The 22759-nt window shown below is 35.3% G+C and overlaps 1 protein-coding gene across 1 annotated transcript in view; it reads right to left on the bottom strand.

Moving 5' to 3' along the window:
* The window catches only part of LOC123675046 (CUE domain-containing protein 2-A), a 38247-nt gene that overhangs the window by 9078 nt on the left and 6410 nt on the right, over nt 1–22759 (bottom strand). Inside the window, exons 3-4 of the mRNA XM_045610279.1 lie at nt 19906–20077; nt 10253–10406 (exon numbers count right to left, since the gene is read on the bottom strand). Coding sequence (XP_045466235.1) covers nt 10253–10406; nt 19906–20077 — 326 coding nt within the window. The remainder of the gene's footprint in view (nt 1–10252; nt 10407–19905; nt 20078–22759) is intronic.

The raw sequence follows: 22759 nt of genomic DNA, 5'->3' as shown, positions 1-22759 counted from the left end.
AGTATTTCTGAATTTTTCGAAATAAGAACTTTGCTGCCGGAAGAAGAGTAGGCACTTTTTCACGTATAGCCCCGTCAATGTTAGTATTCCATTCCTCCGAAAAACACCACGGCAGGAATCTCTGTATTTCATGTTATTCATAATACGTATTGCCGATTTCTGTACAATAAATATATCAGATGCATCAGAAGCATTACCCCATATCATTAATCCGTATTGTAGGAGAGACTGAAAGTTGGCAAAATAGACCACCCTGAGAAAGGAAGAATCTACTCTCCTCGACAGTACTCTCATTGTATATATTACCGAGTTCAATCTTTTTCTCACGTTTAACACCTGAGAGCTCCAGCTTATATGGCTATCAAGGATTACACCGAGAAAGTTGGTTGAAGACTGGAACATCTTTCCGCCACCTTCCAGGGATACTCTATCAGGAAACGTCAGTTTGGAATTATGTGTCGTAAATAAAACACACTCTGTCTTCTCCGAGTTTACTATTATTTGGTTATTCTCACACCATTTCAAAAAAATTTTATATTCAGCTTTGATGTCATCAACTGCGTCATCTAGGAGTTTTCTAGACACTATGATGTTTGTGTCATCCACAAACATCAGAAGCAGACAGTTTTGGACACAATACGGAAGGTCATTTATGTATAGAAGAAATAGTAGGGGACCAAGAATACTTCCCTGGGGTACCCCCATCTCCACAATCCGATCAGCCGAGAAATAGTCTTCCCCATTCAGCTCAATTTTTACCTTCTGAATCCTGCCTCTCAGAAAGCTCCGGATCAGTTCCAGTTGATTGTCTCTGATCCCACAGTGGAACAGCTTCTCCAGCAGCAGGTCATGGCTAACGCAGTCAAATGCCTTACTGAGATCCAAGAACAGACCAATTGAAGGATTTCCATTCTCTAATTCCGAAATTATTTCATCAACCATTTCAAATATTGCGGTCTCTGTGTTCTTCCCTTTCAAAAAACCGTGTTGATTACTCGCAAAGATATTATATTTGCGAAGAAACTTAATTTATCTCACTGATAGTATTTTCTCGAATATTTTTGAGAATGCGCTCAGAAGACTGATAGGTCTGTAATTTCCAATATTGTTGACATCATTTCAAAATGGAACCGGACGCTCCTAATACTGAATTATTCATAGATGAAATTGAGAATTGTTCTGTAATATGCGACATGACAAGTAGTGTACATTCAGATAAAAACTCAAGGAGACGGGCTTGGGAAGAAATCGTCATCATATCCCGTGAAGGAGAATAATATATTATGTGAACACATAAAAATGATAATAGCTCTTTATTTAGAAATCACGAGATACACGTAGAACAAACACAAATGAAAAAAAATAGTATCGAAATAACATTCACCTACCACTTAACAGCCGAAATCTTCTATACTATATGGTTCTAAATTTAACAATAAATCAAATATCTTCTTCTTAGATGGTTTATAATTATTTATTTCTTTGATTTCATTAGGCAGTCTATTGGAGAACTTTAAACAACTGTATTCAAGCTTCTTTTTGTGTTGAATTTAATTTACATTTCAGAAAATTATATGATATTGTCCTTGTGTTATATTTATTTTTGATATTTTGAAATGGTAGGAAAAAACATTTATTTTTTGCATAAATAGTAGACAAATAATTTTTCTACATATGATGTTATTTTGCGTCGTTTGAAAATAAACCGGTGTAAACTTAGCAGACCGTTTCCAGCAAATATTCACTAGATCGGATATTTATTTAGGAAGTGGGTTCCGTATAGGATTCAGAGTATCCGTCGGAGGTAATATTGATTTTCTAGAGACATCGGGATATTTTAGCAACGTTTTTATTCAAATTATCATCTGTCTAATTTGAAAAATTCGTATCTCCGGAAGTACGCGTCGGAGCATAACCATATTTAGCATGTAGATTACTATTAGCGATATAATAAACTGTGGAAAAATTAGTGACTTCCCTTGAGATCCAGGGGTAATTTTTTCAACCCTTTTAAACTTCGAAAATTCGAATTTCCGGAAGTACGCGTCGGAGCAGAACCATATTTAGAATGTAGATTACTTTTGTGAATAAACTGTAAAAAATCATTGACTTCCCTAGGGATCCAGGGGTTTTTTTCAACCACCTTTCAGGTACTAATTCAGTAGTTGAACACTACGATACAAAGAAAGTCGACAAAGTTGCCAATGGATGCTGGAATTTCTCTGTCTTGAAAGATATGCTACTATGTAACTAGAAAAAGTTACTCTAGTTCTATTCTCATAAAATGAATGTTTTGTTACCGAAATACATGTTTTCAATTGTTTTTCAAATACGGCTCAGTAAAAAACCAGTTCTTCAGTTTTAATTGATGAATAATAGAAACTATTCGATCTGTAATTACCAATCAAAACTTAAAAAAGTTGTTTAATTTTCACCTAAATCTGATACTGAATCAAGATTCAAACCAAAATGTAGAATTCAAACTTGCGGCAACGCGCGTTCAGCGCTTGGCAAGCGCGTACCATGTGAACGGTATCCAATTATCCAGCGCTCATTCAACGCGCGTTGAGCGCTTGTCATGTGAACGTGCTCTAAATGAGATGAATATTTTCCTCTATTTCAACTGCAATATATTTAATAGAAAATCTTTATTTGTTACTCTTTGCTTCAAGCAGGCTGAGACGAAATAGGAAAAGGGAGAAAAAATTGGATTCAGTTGTGGAATCCAATATTATTCCGTATTACCACCTCTTCTTTCAATCAACTGCCCAATATACCTAGGCATCCAAGAAATCAACTCATTAATGAAATTTTCAGGCATATCGTTCCATTCTTCCTGAAGGGCTAAACTCAATTCCTAAAAAATTGAAGGTGGGTTTTGGGGATTAGAGATTATACCTCCCCAGCACATTATTGATACGCCTAGAAAGGGCACAAATTCTCGGACTCTCTCTAGTCGCTCTATTCTGCCTGGAACTCCTCAAACTCTTTCTCGTCGACTATCACTTTGAAAACCGAATCGTGACTCGTACGAAAAAATTACGTTGCGCCATTATGGTAAAAGTCAGTCTTGGTGGTGTTCTGCACATTGCCGACGGGTAGTTCTATGGCCAGGTGATAGGCGAGGTACTCTTGCCCTTATAGATAGATAGATATATTCTTTATTTCAAATTAAACTGTTGAAGATTTTAATGCACATATAGGATGGATTTTTTCTGTTAGAGATAACTTATGCTGTGGATAATTTATATTGGCCGTTCTCGTATTGTATGTGAAATTAGTGTTATTTCTAAGAAATTCTACTTTGTTTTTGTGTAGGTAGAGAAGGCACTCATGCAGATATAGACCATAGACTGTAAGTAACCCCAATGACCTGAACTTGTCCCTGCAGGAATCTCGGTAGGTACCCCATATTCAAAAATATTCTAAGTATTCTTTTCTGACTTATGAATACTGATTGTACAGATGTACTCACACCCCAAAATATTATACCATATCTAATTAAAGATTCATAGTTAACATAATATAAATTTTTTTTTACATTTTCATTTATATATTTGTGTACCACTCTGAAGGCAAAGATCATCCTATTCAGTTTTCTTAACAGATCATTAATATGTGTATTCCACTTCAGAAATTCGTGAATTAATATTCCTAAGAATTTAGTATTCTCAACAGTGTTATTGACTTGGTTGTTAAGACTTACTTCTGCAGGTTTTTCTTTTGAATTGCTCGCTCTGAATACAATTACATTAGTTTTACTTGTGTTTATAACCAGACCATTTTTTGAAAACCAATTCTCTACACAACTATATAATGAACTTCAAGCTTCCTTCAAGCTTTCAGTGTTCTGTCTCGACACCAGAATATTAGTGTCATCTGCAAAATTTATAATTTCTGAATCTTCTACTTCATTTGTTACATCACTCAGGTCATTTATGTATATTAAGAAACGTATCACCCCTAAGATGCTACCCTGGAAAACACCAAATTCATTACTTAGCCATTCAGAAAAGCGAGTTTCATTACATTTTGCTATTTTAACGCACTGCCACCTGTTGGACAGATAGGAGGCAAACCAGCTCAGGGCACTTCCCACTATTCCATATTGTTCTAATTTTTTAATCATATAGTCTCCATTAATGCAGTCAAATGCCTTTGAGAAATCTATAAATAGACCTGCAACAAGTTTATTTTCTTCCAAAAATTTCAAAATATTGGTTGTTAACTGAAAAGTCGCAGTTTGAGCTGATCTACCCCCTAAGTTTCCATGCTGAGTGTGACTGAAAAGGTCACAATCATTAAAATACTTGATAAGACGAGTGGCCATAGCAATTTCAAAAATCTTAGAAAAACTATTTGAGAGATTAATTGGTCTATAATTTTCCAATTTTCCTGGATCTCCAGACTTGAAAACTGGCACTATCATGGACATTTTCAGTTGATCAGGAAATATTCCAAATCTAAAAGAGTTATTAATAATATAACATAAAACCTCTTTTACATAAACTATACTAAGTTTTACAATGTTTATCGGAATTTCATCAATACCGCTACTATATTTATTTTTCAACTTATTTGATAAATCTGAAATTTCCGATGGGAGAAAGGGTTTCAAGTACATCGAAGTATCAGTCTTAACATCACAATGAAAGTTTGACTTATGACAATGTTTTAATAGGTTTGGAACTATGGTTATTAAAAATTCATTATATTTTATTGAAATAGACCCAGAGGAACCATGTATTCGACATTCTGTCCCATCAGATATTTTTCCTTGAATTTGTTTACAAATGTTCCACATGCTTTTATTCTTATTGTCAGATGCCAGTATTCTGTTATTATAATATTCTTTTCTTGATTGAATTAAGATATCATCATATTTTTTTTTTCATTTCTATACTAAGTTTTATATCTTACATCATGGCTACTCAAACAAAATAGCACATCTAAACGATGTTTGGACTGTGAAATTTAAGGATCATCATAAAACTTTTCTTTTGAATTTTCATTTTTTACTATTATTTTTTTTTTAGGAAAATACTTTTCAAAAATTTGTGAGAATATTGTGAAAAAACAGTTCCACTGTCCATTCACATCATCAATTCCAAAACTAAAAACATTTAACCAATTCTGGTTACTTAACTCATTGAAAAAATCTTGTTTAGCTTCATTTGAATATAACCTGATTTGTTTATATTTAACATACTTATCAACTTCAACCTTAAAACATATTTTCTGCGCACTATGATCAGAAATATGATTCAAAATTATGGAGCTATTCAGTTTCTGTTAAATTTGAAAATATGTTATCAATACAACTGTTTGTGTTATGAGTTATTCTAGTATCCTCAGATATATGTTTCACCAATGAAAACGAGTCAAAAATTGAAATCAATTCAGTCCTGAACCCGTTCTCTGCTCTGAGTTCAATGTTAAAGTCATTAATTTATTATTTTGTTTTCTTTATGTATAGCAATTAGTAAACCCTCAATATTTCCTTATTTCCATTACATGGTCTGTAGATTGATACCAGTATGTATTTCCTGTTGTGAAGTTCACATTCTACCACTGCACACTCCATCTCACCTTGTACTGAACACTTACTGAGCTCACTTCTATGTATATGCTTCACTCCCCGTCGAACATAAATTGCAGCTCCTCCATGTTGGTTTTCTCCCCTGCTAGATCATAGTTATTTATTGATATCGTTTTCAGCTGCTCCACAGTTTTCCAGTGCTCGGTTACCATAAAGAATTCGCATTCTCCCTCTCCATGAATGAAACTCTGAATTCTGTCCAATACGTTGCCAATTGACTGTACATTTTGATGAATAACACAAATAATAGCTTCCTTTCTGTTTTTATTTTTCACCACTACATTTCTATTCCTAGTACTCGAACTTAGGACTCTTGAATGCTTTTCTGAAAATTTCCGCTTCTTTCACTCAAAAATTTCTTATTTTTTTCAAAGTCGAATCGTTTAACACCGACATTTTTGGGCCAAAATTCTGGTTGATACATTATATCTTTTTTTATTAATGGGGCCGTAACAAGGAATATCTTTAATTGATCTTCACCACTTGGAATTTCTTCTACATTAGTTATATGTTTGTCAAATCCAGGTTTGTTAGTGATATAATCAATTATTTCTTTTTCTGTCGTTACCCTGTTGACTCTGTATATATAGAGCCAGACTTTTCTTTCTCCACCAGAAAACCCATTTTTAGTTTCATCTTCACTTATTTCAGCTGTTCCTAACTTTTTTTTTGGTCTCTTTTTTTTATATGTAACCTTTTTGAATTCCATTTTTTGTATCTGACTTTCCGGTTTGTCTTCCACTATTTCTTGTTTGTTTATATTTGAGCGTGCATCTTTGTATTGTCGACTGTCATTTGATGTATCTTTTCTAGATGCCTGTAATGAGGATGTAAACACCTGTTGGATCGGTGTTGTACTCATTATGCTGCTGTATATTACATTCTTCAATCTGTTACTTGACATCTGATTATCCGGCTTATCATCTTTCAAAATTATTGGAGTTTTTGATAATGAAATATTTTCTCGTTTTTCGATGTTTATAGTAGGACAATTTTTTTCTTGACTGCTGTTTATATTAACTATTGGAATTTCAGTATGCATTTGTGTTATTCTTTCCATCAAAAATCTATTATTCTCTCTGAGAATTAGGTTCTTATCATTCATTTCATTTAAAAGCCGTTCTTTGTTTTCTTTTTGTCCATTCAATAAATATTTAAGTGATTTATTTCAGCTTGGAGTATCTGTTTTTCATACCTCATTTTGATGTTTTCTTCTTTGAGTCGAGTATTTCATTTTCTCGGCCTCCGTTGGAATTATATATTAGTTCCCCCATTTCACAGCATTTCACATACGTTGTGTCCAGGAATGACAGACCCGTTTTGTTTACTAGTTTTCTCGGACAAGAATCGTGATATGCACCACCACAATTTTTGCATATTAACGTTGAGCATGTTTTCTTTGTACAACACTTGAAGAATTTGTAAATTTTTGTATTTTTCACTTCAGAATCAGCACTTATATCAGAGCACTGATCATTCACGTCATCTACACTTTCCGCCATCTTCAATCTTCAATATATTTGCGAAATGCAACCGCCTCCTTATGGTAATGGTCTTCCCTTGCAGATGTTAGTCTGGGTCGACCAGGTACCGGTCTCTGGGCAACACTAACACATAGCCGGTTTCCAAGAAAAGGGCCACTATGCGCCTTACTAAAGTTCATGGAATATTCAATCGACAAAGCTTCTTGTCCTTCTTGATGTAGAGCTAGTATTGAGTATTCTTGCCAGGTCAAACTGAGAATTGGATCCCGGCATTTTCCACGAAATATTCTCAATATTACAACTCTCATTATTCGCTGAAAACTGATTAACTTCGAATACCCTTGTATTCTCCCGTACAAAACACATTTTTGCTGGTTTATTGTTTTCATTATTGATAAGATAGTGAAGATTCCCCACACAAAAAATTGTCATATTACATTCGCCAAGTTGAGAGTAGATAGGTGGGCCAAGACTTTTGATGATGCGTGTATAATGTATCTGTACAAGTCAAAGACTCACGCTGTATTTAACTGCATTCCTTTAAATACCAGAAGAGAAGAAAAATGTTGTAATTTTTGAGAGGCAATTTTTCCTTGATTTTCGAAGACCCTATTGTTTGAAAGAATTCCATTCAACATATTATATACAGTGGCGGATCCATGGTAATGTTCAGGGCTTGTAATGAATATTCAAAATCTCATATGACGAAAGTAAAATATGAATATACGAAATAATAAATAATATAGGAATGAGAACGAAAAATTTTTAATTGATTACCCGCTTTAAACTCCCTCCCTTGGATCCGTCATTGGTTGTATGTATATTATAGGTAATCCAATCCCGCGCCAAAATATCAACCCCGCGGATCCTCAAGAATGCGGGATTGTTAACAATATATACATATACTCTTTGTACTCAACCTATTAAACATGCTCATAAAAAGGTCTCGTCTCATACTATTAAAAACATACTGTAGTATAATAGTGTTTATTTCATGACAACAGCAGACAAGTTTTGCCGAGAGTAAACTCGAAAAATCTGCCGACAAGTGCTGTCTCGCAGTTTTTCCAACTAGAAACCATTTGTTATTCAAAATGAGCGTTTGTGATTGGTGTAAATTAAGTCGATGGTCGGGATTGTAAACAGCTTCAAAGTATGTACCCACCTATTCCATCTGCATTCAAAACGGGTTATTTCACCTTTTAATAACTGGTCGAGTGTTGTTCGTAGTCGTGCTCGTACAGCCATAGAAGAAGCCTTTGTCTGGTACCCACGAAGTACGAATACTATGATACGATTCCTCTTCTAAATTCAAAGGCTATGGTTCACGTCTCGTTGCTAAATTAGATGAAGGTACTTGATCCTCATCAGCATATGTGAAATGGTCTTCGGTTTGGGATTGTGTTTTGTCTCCTAAAGACGTCTGGCCCGAAGAATAATTATGCGGAGAACCATTGAGGGATGGTACCCGACTCAAGCCATGAACCAATATTACATAACTTTCACTAATTACTGTATAAGTAGATTGTAAATATGCAATAAACAGTTAAAAAAAAATTGCCGCCTGTCAGACAGACTCTCAATTTTATTTCGTAATGTTGATTTGCTATGAAGTACAAATGTATATTCTTGTAGACATTGACTGTTATCCCAGAAATTCCAGATATTTGCCTGGGTTTTCTGTATACGGTACCATACTTGTCATTTATGAACGGCGTTCGTTTATCCTAGACAATAAAGCTTTAACCATTTCTTTACTCAATGTCGAGTTAAAATGACTTTCCGATTTGCTGATCATGAATCGTAGGGTAGTTTCAGCAGTAACTAGTGTTGCATATTCCCTTAACTTACCAGTGGTTTCTGGGACGTTTCAAAAGACGTTTGCGCTTTTATTGTCTAATATGCAATTTTAAAATTGATTCCAGCAGATCCCGCATGGAAAATCCCACAATTTTGATCCCGCAGAATTTAAGAGGGATTCCGCATTTGCGGGATTGGATTCCCTAGTATATTATAATATGGCAACATGATAACACAAAAATTACTAGTTTTAATCGAAATTAAATAATCGAGAATTGCCGAAGGTTTTTCTATGTCACAAGCTTCTCAAGCATGACTCGATGCTTGGAATGGTCTTGGCCAAGCACATCTTGAGCACGGGTTAGAGTTCCGACTATGAGTACGGCCATTAGTGTTTTTCAAATTAGCTTGTTCTTTCTCTGCTATTGAATGACTGCAACTTCTGTTTACATCCTTATCTTGGAGAAATCTAACATTTTTAGACTATAGTATACCATTTTCTTTCAGGACTGGATACGCTTCCTGTAGAAGTCTTCAGCATTCTGTTTTGCATTATTATCATTATGTGTATCTTTAGGTGGGTCAAAGGTTTAAGAAACTTGGCAAGCATTTATTTTTGATAATACACTAGGACTAGACTCAATTCACTGCCTACTTTACTCTGATTGCATCACATATAAGATATGGTGTAATCTTGTGAACATCGTCGGATGTGGGATGGGTCTTCCGGATTCAAAGAAAGTGCCTAAGAATTCAAATGAATTTTGAATATAATGTGAGAATGTTTTTAGAGCTCTGAGAATTCTGCCTTATATTACGAGTACATATCTTCAATTCACTCTTATAAAATGAGGACGAATAACAATCGAATTAGTATTCTCATAATAACAACATGAGAGGTAATGATTTATTGCGCTAAAAAAGACTGAGCAGATCATAGAACCGCCCTAGATTTTGTTGTTTGAAATTTTATAAGAAATTGTCAAGAGGTCCTTGATGGCAATGTTATTATTCGAATTATTGTTGTGTGATTATTTTACTTCTGTTCAAACACTGGGGAGATATCTGAATGAGTGAGGTTACTAATTTTTAATTGTTTGTACTTCTGTTTTAATTTTGAAGCTTGTTCAGGAGATTGCCTCATTACCTCCTTAATTATAATCTTAGGATATTTTTGCGTTTTGTATGACTTGTGCTAAAATGTGAAATTTATATAGGTAGCAACAATGAAATATCAGTATAACTAGTTCCACATTGGAAATTTGGCATTTTACACGTGGAGATTACCGACCTCTGTCCTAGAGGACACAAATATACACTCTTCTAATAAAACTAGCAATAACTTTCTGAAGTGAAAAAATAAACTTACTTCTATAGAACAAACATCTGGAAACATCTCTTGGAGAACATCTACTTCGTCAGCGAAATCACAACAGGAACTATCCACAGAACTTCCGTCGCTTACTTCTGAAAGCTTATGAACTCTCTTTGGCACATCTGAAACCTCTGATACACTTGACGTCCTAGAAGATAGGTGGAATAAATAATGTCTCTAATTTGAAGTCAGAGAATATTTAATAAATACAATAAGAGAAGGGCTATCTTAAAAAATGATGAAAATTGTTTCTTTGAAATTCGCCAAATAGGAGATATTGTCGAGTTTAACGTGTGTACAGGGTGGGCAAATTTCGATGTTTTAGCACTACAACTTTTAAACCAGATGAGATAGACAAAATCTGATACCCCATTCTCGGTCTCTTTTTCTGAGAAACTAACAAGGGTAGTATTCATTTTTGGCCACCTTTTTTTGTTTTCGAGTTATAAGCGAAAATTGGAAAAATGGCAATATCGAAAAACATTGATGCTTTTTCAAAATATCTTTTACACCACAACCAATCAACGAAGTTTCCACCTATTACAACATTATTCAGACGAAATCGATTGTTATCATCAAGCCTAAAGATGCTGAACAAGCGAATTCAAAGACCTAGCTCGACATCATGAGAAATATCGATACTATCGATCTGAAATTGGGAGTCTCCTAAGTAAAATATATTAAAGAAGGAGGCATTCTGATAGGCTGCGATAACCCTGAGGGCGCCAAAAATTTCAAAGAAAAACTGTCTACTGATTTCAGATGCTAAGAAATTTCTAAAAAAAATTAGAATAATTGGCTTAGTCGAAAATTAGTGATGATATTTTGAAATTTCTTGAGAGGTCAAAATAATATTTTTTTATGAGACTCATCTGATAGTTTCGAAAACTTGAACCACACGTAAGAATCCTGGACTCCGAAATATGTAAGGGGTTGTCCATTAATCACGTGATCTTTTTTTAGCATTTTTTAACCCCCCCTCTCCCATTGGTGATAAGTAGTGAGGTTTAAGACCACCCCCCCTCCCCCTTCTCAACATCACGTGTATTTTTAGTACCTACAACGAATCTTAAAATTTTCTGAATATTATCTCAATTTAAATACAGGTATAAACTATAATCTTATTTTATTCTGAAATTAAGGACCATAATAAAAATGTCTACACCAGGTTGCAAGTTTTTTTTGATTGCCATAACAATAATAATAAACGAAGAGTGTAATCATAGGAAAAACATGTATTGTACAGTGCATCCCATTTTGGGTGAGGCAGCCAGGTTTCTCGCTTGTTATTTAAGATAGAGCCTTGCGGTTTTCACGTTCCTGTCCTACTTTTTCGTGAAACTCAAGTTGGTCTAATCAGATTCTGCATAACTCTTTCCGTTCAAAAGATACAGGGTGATTTTGGAAATTGATACTTTTCGGACCCCTCCTTTATCTCCGAAATTATTAGAAATAATGCTGAGCTGAAAACTACGTCTGAATCAGAATTCTGCGTAGAATCCAGTGGCGTACTCAATATTTTCTTTCGGGGTATGGTTTTGAAGATTCAACACAAACCTATATTTTTTTTAATGGAACACCCTATATATCATTACTTCGTTGAATTCGTTATTTTTTTCCCTTCAAAATGATATATGATACTATGTAGGTAGGATGTTCAAAAATGTTAAAAAAACACTAAAACGTCAAATAATGATGATTTTTTGTAAATAGGCCATGAATTTTCTATGTTTCAATAAGAGGATTATTACTTTCGATTTTTAAAAGTAGTAGGTCATTGATGACACAAACATCCTTGTTGTTATTATGGCTACTATGCATTTGGGTGCATTGTTTTATCAAGTAGGCATTGGAGGGAAAAAACCAATCTGATCTAGCTGTCATCGCTATAAATTTATTGTTATCATTATTGATTCTTCTTTTCTATGGAAATCCATTGCGCATTAACAAAAAATCATCATTATTTGATGTTTTAGTGTTTTTTCAACATTTCTGAACATCCTACCTACATAGTGTCATATATCATTTTGAAGGGAAAAAAATAACGAATTCAACGAAGTAATGACACACATGGTGTTCCATTAAAAAAAACATAAGTTTGTGTTGAATCTTCAAAACCATACCCCGAAAAAAAATATTGAGTACGCCACTGGATTCTACGCAGAATTCTGATTCAGACGTAGTTTTTACCTCAGCATTATTTCTAATAACTTCGGAGATAAAGAAGGGGTTCGAAAAGTATCAATTTCCAAAATCACCCTGTATCTTTTGAACGGAAACAGTTATGCACAATCTGATTAGACCAACTTGAGTTTCACGAAAAAGTAGGACAGGAACGTGAAAACCGCAAGGCTCTATCTTAAATAACAAGCGAGAAACCTGGCTGTCTCACCCAAAATGGGATGCACTGTACTAGTACATGAATATATTTAATGTATATTGTCCTCGGACCACGGATTAGCAAGACATTCTTCAACACTAACAACTGGATAAGCATCTTGCAGGTCAGTTGTTGGCACTGTGCTTTGTTGAAAATCAACATCGGTTTCATCAAGCCACTCAGTGTCATCATTTTCGCGCAGAACGCAGAGAATTTCTTTCGATCTCACAACTCATTAAATTCTTTCTGAGCAATACTAGGTTTTTTCCTTTCTTATACTCGGCGAAAAGGTCTTTATACAGATCACCTACTTTAAACATTGTTTTCATGAAAAACGTATAAAGTAACGGTTTACGCATGTATTCGGCGCCAAAACAACAGAATAACTGGCGACTGCATGCCGAGCGGCGCGTGCGCGTGAGGCCTCCGTTCTTTGCCTGGCAACGGCGAGTCAAGGTCACTACACGCCGCGCCGTGCCGCTTAATATTTGTTTAAAAATCGCGCGTTTGACGAAAAAATAAATACACGAGATATCTTACTACACCCCCCCTCCCCCTTGTGTTATTTTCGTGATTTTTATCAAACCCCTCCCCCCCCTTTCAAGCCTCACGTGATTAATGGACAACCCCTAATGATATAATATACTGATTTTGAAAATTCACCCGAAAACCTAGGATTTAGCGTACAAATCTGCAAGTCGCAACTGGCAAGCGTAGTGGGAGATCTGTTAGTCGGGTCTGAAGTCTCTCGGTCTAGACTTGCGTGCGCGATGGAATCAGTAGCAATCCAAAAGTGATTTGCGTTAGACCATATCGGTTTGAAAATTAATTATGTTCAGTTCACAAGAGAAAATTGAACAAATAAAATGGTATTTTGTTGGTCAATCAATTTAGGAGACAATAAATTCATTCATTGTTGCCTTTGAAGGTAGGACGATACCTTCAAGATCCGCGATTTCGAAAATAATTAAAAATTCGAGACATGTAGATGTTTACAACAATGTAGTCATTGCAGAATTGATAGACCTACCAAAACCATAAATGAAAATCGTCTAAATAGAGAGGTAGAAGTGTGTGCTGCTGTTGAAACCAGTGAACCTTGTTCGAGTAATCGAATTGCCGAACAAGTCCATATGAGTGATAAAACTGTTCGGAATATTTTGAAGAGAAATGGTTATCGATCTTATAAGGTTAAAACAACTGGGGAGATTTTTCCAGAAGACCATATCAAACGAATCGAATTTTGTGAAACGATGATGGAAAAAAAAATGAAAATAGTTCATTTTTGAGCAATGTCTTATTTACTGATGAGTCATCGTTTTCCTTGAATAGAAAACAACCCATCAGTAGTAAGAAATTGGTCTAGAAAGAATAAACGTCTGAGTATTCCTGTGCGTACCCAGTATCCTAAAAAACTTAATGTTTGGACTGGAATACTGCGGAATTACATCATTGGGCCATTTTTCATCGATGGTAACCAAAACGCTGCAAAATATTTGGAGCTTTTAGAAAATAGAATTATTCCGACAGTTCGACAGCTACCAATTGACTTCGATCTTGTCTGATTTCAACAGGATGGCTGTCCAAGTCACAACACACGAGCAGTCACACAATATCTCAGGACGACATTTTCTGTGATCTGTGATCGTCATTTCTACAAATGACGATCACGATCAAATGGCCTCCCAGGTCACCAGATTTATCTCCCAATGATTTTTTTCTTTGGGGATATCTGAAAAATTTGATTTATGTGCATGAAATTGACAGAGCGACAAATCTTGTTGAATTAAGGTCCAAAGTAATCGAAATTTGTGCCAAAATAGCAACTATGCCGAATCTGTTCACAGAGATGTGATTATCTCTTTATAATAGATTTGGCTACTGTTTGGCTCAACAAAGTGGATTATTTGAACATTTAATTTAAATTTGTCGATCTCTCAGTTTTTAGAATTTGTTTTTCAATTTTTTATTATGTAGAATACATTTTATTTTCAAACCAGTTATGGCGAAAAATAACCTGATTTACACTGAGAAAATAATTTGTTGCATTTATTGTGGCAAATAAATTTCTCGCATACACACAACAAAATGATCGTAATAACATTAAAATCAAACCGATACGGCCTGACGTCCTACACACCACGTTTGGAGTGCGAATGTTTACTTTTACTGATCGCGGTTCGCGGACCGTTAAAACTCCAGAACAACACATCCCCACTACGCCTGCCAGCGGCCGTTCGCGAAGACCAGATTTTTATTTGATATAGCATCGCACTCATGTTTCGATTTTTCCACTGTTCCATTGGAGCCAGAGCGACTTGCAGATTTGTACGCTAAATCCGATATTTCCCAGTGAATTTTCCATATCTGTATAACGCTAACTTAATTATTTTGGGAGTGTTCAATAAACCAGATTATGTCACTACTTTGTGCAATGTCAGGGTCGAGGCCATAGAGAATTTCATGGACTTTATCGGGTTGAATCAGTGTAATGGGGTATTGAATGCCAACCAAAGCTAGGTTATTAGATCTTGAATGCAGTAAATGTCCCATTGTAGTATGGGAATCTTTGTTTCCTCTCATCTCCATAGATGCGCATCATCCACCTATAGAATTTTCTATTTCTTCGAATTATAAACCGATCAAGTTTCAGGAAGTCACTTTTGAAGATTATAATTTCATTGGATCTAATTTGTCGCGCCTTTATGACATGTTCCTAAACACAAACTTAATTTTTTTGGGAAGAATGCGGGGACATTATTCTGGCTTGCGACGCTTTTTATAAAGTGCTACATCGTGTATTCTCGGAATGTGTACCCCGATTTTCTGAAAGAAAGATCTCGTACCCGCCTTGATTTACAAGTTATGTAAATGAATGTAAAAAATAAATATTTACGCAAATACGAATCAACCGGCGATAGTCAAGAATGTGAAGACGGAAATTGATAGCGCGCAAGCCGATTTCATCCAGAAGGGCGATTCATCTGAAAATCCTAATAAGTTTGGGGTTATTTGAACACCATAAGGGGCACTTCATCTATTCCTGGTTCTATGAATTACCAAAATCGGCAATTATCAACTCTTCAAGACATAGTCAATGCGTTTGCATCCTTTTTTGATTCGGCTTCCATTGTTTCTTCCAACTACCAGCATAATGATTTCTCTGACATCTCTTTCACGCAGTCTCTGGCTATTCCTGAGATAACCGAGGATGATGTACTCAGATCTCTCAAAAAAAAGGCAAATATGACTTCAAAGCCAGACGGGATTCCATCTTTCCTGTTGAAAAACTGCGTGATTATTCTGGCTAGACCTTTGATTATTTTTAGACTATCTTTTTCTGGGCACTTTTTCCCTATAATCTGGAGGAAGGGTAGAGTTAGTCCTGTCGATGGTCGAAAACTATAGATCGATTGTTGCTCTGAGCAACTTCCGTAAAGTATTTGAAAGATTACTCTGTAATATTGTTTACGGCCACCTCGGTTAGGCGTGGTTTTTTAGTGGGACGACCGCCCTTCAGATTCTCTCCGGCGAGTCGCTTCCGTACTTTTCTGGCGGAAACTTCGTCGTTCATCATCGTTGTGAGACAGGCAACAAACTTTTTCCGATTTTCCAAGCACATGTCCCTTATTTTTCAATCGGTACGAGGAGTTATGGTCTTTTTCCTGTCACATTTTCCGGCTCAGTCAGCTTCCAGTTCTTCATTTTTGTCCATGTTTCAAGTGTTGCCACTTACCAAGCACAATAATAATGATATCAGTAGCCATAAAAATTAAACAAATCCTTTAAAAATTCTTTGTTTGCCCCAAAAACTGTCGAAAACTGGAAATTCAATAAATATGAGCACTGCCCCTAATAATTTGGCCACCCACTATAGATCATCTGTAGATCTTTCAGTACACTGGGATGTGTATGTAATGTTTATTGCAACGTTCGAATATATATCACCACCCCGAATGCCGTTCAACCGCGTATAATAAGAAAGTTTCAACTCATAAGTTTCGAATGAATGTGCCTTTTTTGGTACTAGTATACCTACCGTTTTCCCAGAAGAGGATGTAAAAAGGGACAAGTAGTGAAGCGCGAGCTAGTTGTATAGGGCGGAATCATGACTATCATGGTTTGGCGTGTGTTCTCCGCTGTTGCTATGATGACATGGATCGCGCTGCGTTGCAAATATTGATTTTTGATCAACAGTCTAGTAGCCAGAAACTTTCTCGCCACTGAGCTGTGCAACTTTGGTTAGGTAAGTGCAGTATCGAATCGTCAGTAAACAACACAGTGATAACTTCAATCTGTTACTGCGTTCGGTATATGCCCACCGGTGCGGAGCGTGCGGTGTAAACGGTTGATAGGTGACGTGACCACGGAGCAATAGGTGCGTTCTTGATTTGCCGAACGATGACGGAGCTAACGGAGCTAATATCGAAGAATTTTTGAATGTGTTTTGTGAAAAGAACAAGAGCAATTTAGTCGATTGAAATTATTGGAGACGGCCAGACTAGATCTAATTTGTCTCCTCGTGATATCAAGTGTTCATCTTGAAATAGTTGAAAGGAAATAATCCTGAGGATATTGTTGATGAACCACTTAATGAAAAAGTTGGAAATTTTGTAGATATCGAAAATATGTATCATCAATCAGGAAACCAATTAGAAGAGAGTAAAAGGAATTTTATAATCTATTCTTTGTACATGGATGAAAGATTTCTTCGCTGAGATACAATTATGTACTTCGTAAAATAAACCTTTATTTTTAATAATAATATTTGTTTTCTAAATGCCTTTAACATATACAAACATAAGAAAAAACTCTAAATATATAAAGAGATTTCGTATAATAAGCTTATAATTCATGAATATTGTATTTCCAAAATTCTCAGATTCGTGCATGATGTTCAAAGACAACCAATGCATGTACCTATTTTCGAACCAATCCTTGATTTCTAATTTATAGGTTCAAAGCTTAATACGATCTAGCGGATTTCAAGAGAAAATTAATATAATCAAAAAAGGCATCACTTGTAATATTTGTAATGCCCGGTTTTGTCTCCTCTATAAAAATAAATTTATTTCTTATTGTGAAGTCTCCAATTTTCATTTGTATTGTCCTGAATATAAAATTTATTTGTGTTCAATATAACCTCTTGAAATCAAAAATTCCTATCCCACAGAATTTGGCGTACTTCTTTTCTTCATTTTCATGTTAATATTATTATAATCTATGCTCCACAGTTCGCACCCTTTTCTGCGTCTACCTAGGCGGTGCGAAAGGTTAAGCACCGGTGCCATTCGGTTGACATTTACCGAATGCAGAAAAGTGCAGACGGTGTGATTTGCCGAACGCTTAGGGAGCTCACGGACACGGTGGGAATGGTATCGAACGCAGTATATATCGCGGAGTATAGATGAATAACTATGCTCCGCATAAGAACGGTGCCATTCGAGATATATTGCTAGCCAGGGACGTCGCTAGGGGGTAGGCAGGGTAGGCGGTCGCCTAGGTCGGCAAAATTCAAGGCCGATCAACAAAAATGACATGTGTAGAAATTTAAAGTACCAAATGAGATTTAATTCACTCAGCAACAACAGGAAGGAATAACGACAAATTTAATTAACATCAATAACCATCAAAGGTGCCGCAATATACATTAAACACATGAATATCCAGATGTGGCGTAATCCCCTCATAGTGCTGTTTACGAGTTATTGACGCCAACAAAAACACATGCACTCCATCAGGCTTGTCGGGGTAAGCTTTAGGTTGCCGAATTTTATTGCCACTTGGGGTTCTGGATTGTTTTCTTTTCAATTTCTTAATAAGAATGTTGATTCCTCAGAATGGAATGTAAAATATAAGAAAACGATTCCATTTCATCACTTCCAACTGGTCCTTCTTAAGAAATATAAGAAGCTTTATTATTTCATATCACATTCCATTATTTCATAATATTCTCCATTATTTTAATCAAATTAACTAGTATTGGGCGTGGACGCATTCGAATTAAATAATGGTTCATCCGCATCATCCGATTGTTTTACTCGATAATCTTAAATGAAAAAAAAAACAAATTTTCAAGCTTTTTCTTAAATGAAAGCTAGGAACCTGAAACTGCAGGGCTCACTCTAAAAGGGCAGCAAATAATGGAGGGCGGCATTATCTACTTCTCTCGGGACATCTGGATTACTGGAAGAACGAATTTAATATTTTTTTTTGATCTAAACGAATTTCACCAATGATTTTTTTCATCAAATTTACTAATCTTAAACATCTTTGCATCGTGAATATCTGCAACATCTATTCGAATTTAAAATAATTGTTCATTCGCATCATCCGGTTGTTTAATTTAATCATATCAAAGAAAAAAAAACGAAATGTTCGAGCGTTATACATAGGTAGTCAGAACTCAGCAGAAGGATCTGAAACCTGAATTCAATCATACATTTTATCATTATCAGAATTCAGTTGAGTACGTTTATTGTTTTTTACATTCCATTTATCCTAAATCATCTTTTGGATTAAAATTTGAATCCATAAAAAGTAATTAGGTACACTTAAAATACATTTTTTCTTTCCTTGATTACTTTTTATAAAAAAGTGTGGAGTTCTTCACACTTCCACACTGAATCTTTCAAAACAAATTCACCAAACCAACATCCACCCTAAACCCCGCACTCTTTTGCTTAGTACAAAATCTCAAACCTGAAAGGGTTCTGATTTGTATTTTTGCCGAGGCGGAATGAACGCTTGAGCAGGCGCTGGGCCCCGATTATCCAATATTAATTTTTGGCATTCTGCAGAGTTGGGGCGGCAAAATGGGTCTCTGCTTAAGGCGGCAGTTTGGCTAGCGACGGAACTGTTGCTAGCTGAATAGCTAGCAATATATCTTCTCCTATTCAGGAGAACGGTAGAATGGTGCCGCAGGTTATGCAATACTTATTGCTCAGCGGCGCTATTCTACAAAGTATTTTAAGACAGAAGATATAAAACTAATAGCAATTTCCATATAATAAATAAGAAACAGATTAGAATAAATAGTAGTTAGCGATAGTCTATCAACTACCGCATTCTTAGTAAACTCTACATATCGGATAAGTATTATTTTAATATGAGCAATAGTTGAGCGGATTACTCTTGAGGTTCCACCAACCGTAATCAATACAAACGGCTGGCGGAGCGTCAACACGATTCACGAATAATACGGTGAAATTTTCATAAAAATTATACATAAAAGGAACGCTTAATATAAAAATAATGATATAACTACCTTATCTTTGGTTTCAACACTATCTCTGGAAAAGATAGGTCTATAAGAGTATTCTTTTCTTCTGAGTGATTATTCCTTAATTGTGCTTCAAGTTCAAACATCCATTCATACACGGTTGAGTGGTTGATAGATTCAAATTCTGGGAAGTAAGCAGACATCATTTCGCAAAATTCTGTAAACAATATGAAATATCTTCAATTCACAGTTTTATTTATTCTATGTTATGATGAAGTAATCTTTATTTTTATGAAAATGACAACATAGTTGTTGAAACCTTAACCGCAAACAAAATGGGATATATTTGACCTCAACTTTGCTCATTGAAACTATTATGTGATAACTTTGTCTTAGTAAGGAAGAAAGTTTCCAGAATTATTAAAGTTAGTAATATTCAATTGTTCAGTTATAAATAAATCAGCAGTACTTCTGTGTGATATTTTATTTTGAGTGAAAAACCAAGCGCTTCCGGTCTAATTGAAGACCATCATCAGGGTTTTCCTGGCATGTCAAATGAAGTTGTATCATAATGATCAAATAAATAATACAATTAATTACCCGTCCAGGAAATTATCGCAATTGTCAGCAAGCAAGTACAGGTATTACAGCAATAAGTGAGGCGCATTCAAAATGGGGCAAAGCTTAAACTTCGAAAAATATAAAATCTTTTCAACGACGCAATAAAAATTTTATATTTTTCGAAGTTTGAATGTGCGGGACTCGAACCCGCAACCCCCGAATCACTAATCCGATGCTCTACCTGGTAGAGCAATCTTCGTTGATATTTTGTCCGTTCTTTTACTATGTGTACAGACAATTACTTGGTTTTTATGTATGGATTTTTTTTTATGTTCTGGTTCCCACAAAAGGAGATATCCTGTAATTTTCAAAGAACATGGTGAGAACCAAGGAAAAGAAGGTAGGAATTGGCGTTCTTTTTGAATTCCTGAAGGTTATATGCCTTTGAGAACACCTCCCTTGGCAATGTATTCCAGAGCCTCTCTGTTCGCTGGATGAACGAGTCCTTGAAAATAGATTTTCTGCAGTTCTCCAAAGTGACCACAAAGGGGTGTATGTATGTATGTATGTATGTATATTGTCTTTATTTCCAACTAAACTTACATCAATTAGAGAAAAACAAACAAAAATACAATTGATATACAATATCAACAACAAAATATTGTTGAAAATGAAACTGATCCACACATCAGAATACTCAACATTGAAAATACTAATTTGAAGAGCATGCACAAGAGAAAAATATAATTTTGCAAGAAAGTATTATGCTGCTGCATGAAAAAATAAGAATTATGGAATTCTCCCAAGCAAAAAAAAAATACGCAGATGGCGTGGCAGAGAGAGAAGAACCTAATCAAAACATAGTACTCTCCAGCCCAGCCACCATTAAGAGCTTCTCGGTACAGCTCCGAAGCGTACTTGTACTGTTCCAGTAAACAGGGCATCAAGCCCTCGCGTTACCTTCTCCTTTACCCTGACGCACCCCCCGCATTTGCGGGGCTTCGAGCCATGACAGGTGTGAGAGAGAAAGAAGACCGTTACTTCCATAGACCTAATATCCATGGACCGAGTGTCACGTGATTTTTCAGAAGCTCGTAGAGGAGAAAGACCTAGAGAGAGAAGAATATATGATTTCTCTTGATTCGAACAGAGATGCTACTGATGGAAATCTGTAAAGAACCTAAAAGCAATAAAATAGGTGATTTATTACTCTGAGATGGTCAAATGTCAAAATCATCTGATTGAAAGATATAAAGACATGATATTTATTTATACGTTTTATGAACTGAATAGAATGAAATTTACATACTTTTTTATATTTATCATTTCGATTTGCCTAATTCAATGATGGAATAAAATATGGCATATATTTGGATGAACTTCTACCATGTGAATCAGGAAAATTGAGAAATTTTAGACCATACTTCTTTCTGACATTGTGGGGACAGAACAGGATTTAATGTAACAATGAGTTGGACTCGTTGATATCTCAAGGAAATATAATATACATATAAATAATTGCTTATAGGAATCAGCAATACTCTTATTGGCTATAGGTGAAGATAAGTAATATTCGATTCAATCATCTTTTGAATTGGTAATATTTCTTTTACTTCAGGTAGAAAAATTATGCTACAGAAAATTTTTATTAGATAAAAGAGAACATTCATTCATCCATGATTATCAAAATACCATTAGTTCGTCATAGTAACGTTCATTCGAGAGTTACAAGATTTCAGGATAAATTTGTAGTGCCGAGACATAAAACGGCTTTATTTCAGAGAAGTTTCATCTTTCAGTCAATAACATTTTACAACTCCCTACCGAATGAGTTCAAATTGTTGAATATCAATAAGTTCAAGTATAAAGTTAGAAAGTATTTGTTGTGTGAGCAATAATTGATGTATATTATTTCAAGGGTGTGTATGGTTGTAATCTTCATGCTGTGGATTTCGGGTGCTCATTGGGTATACATTTCATATTTTGTTTTATATGTAGATATATATTGCTGACTTGTTAATTATTATGTACTTGTTGGATGCTAGCTCATTGCCGGTTTGGGGAGGGTTGAGTTTGAATAGCAGTCTGCTAGACTTCGCCTTCCGCTGCTAGGTGATGGGTTCATGTATTTCTCTATTTTCTTTTGTGAAATAAAGACGTCATTTATTTATTTATTTATTTATTAGGATTGAGCATTGAGGTTCTATACTATTCCATTCTCCAACTCATGATCTATTTCACCTTTCAATCTATTTCGATTAATCATTTTCCTGAAAATGATTGCTGCATATCCTTGAATATTGAGTAGGAACAAAATTGGCTCTTCTCAAAGCCAATA

Source organism: Harmonia axyridis, chromosome 3 (assembly GCF_914767665.1).
Source record: "Harmonia axyridis chromosome 3, icHarAxyr1.1, whole genome shotgun sequence".
Lineage (NCBI taxonomy): Eukaryota > Metazoa > Arthropoda > Insecta > Coleoptera > Coccinellidae > Harmonia > Harmonia axyridis.
This window is presented reverse-complemented; position numbering and strand designations above follow the sequence as displayed.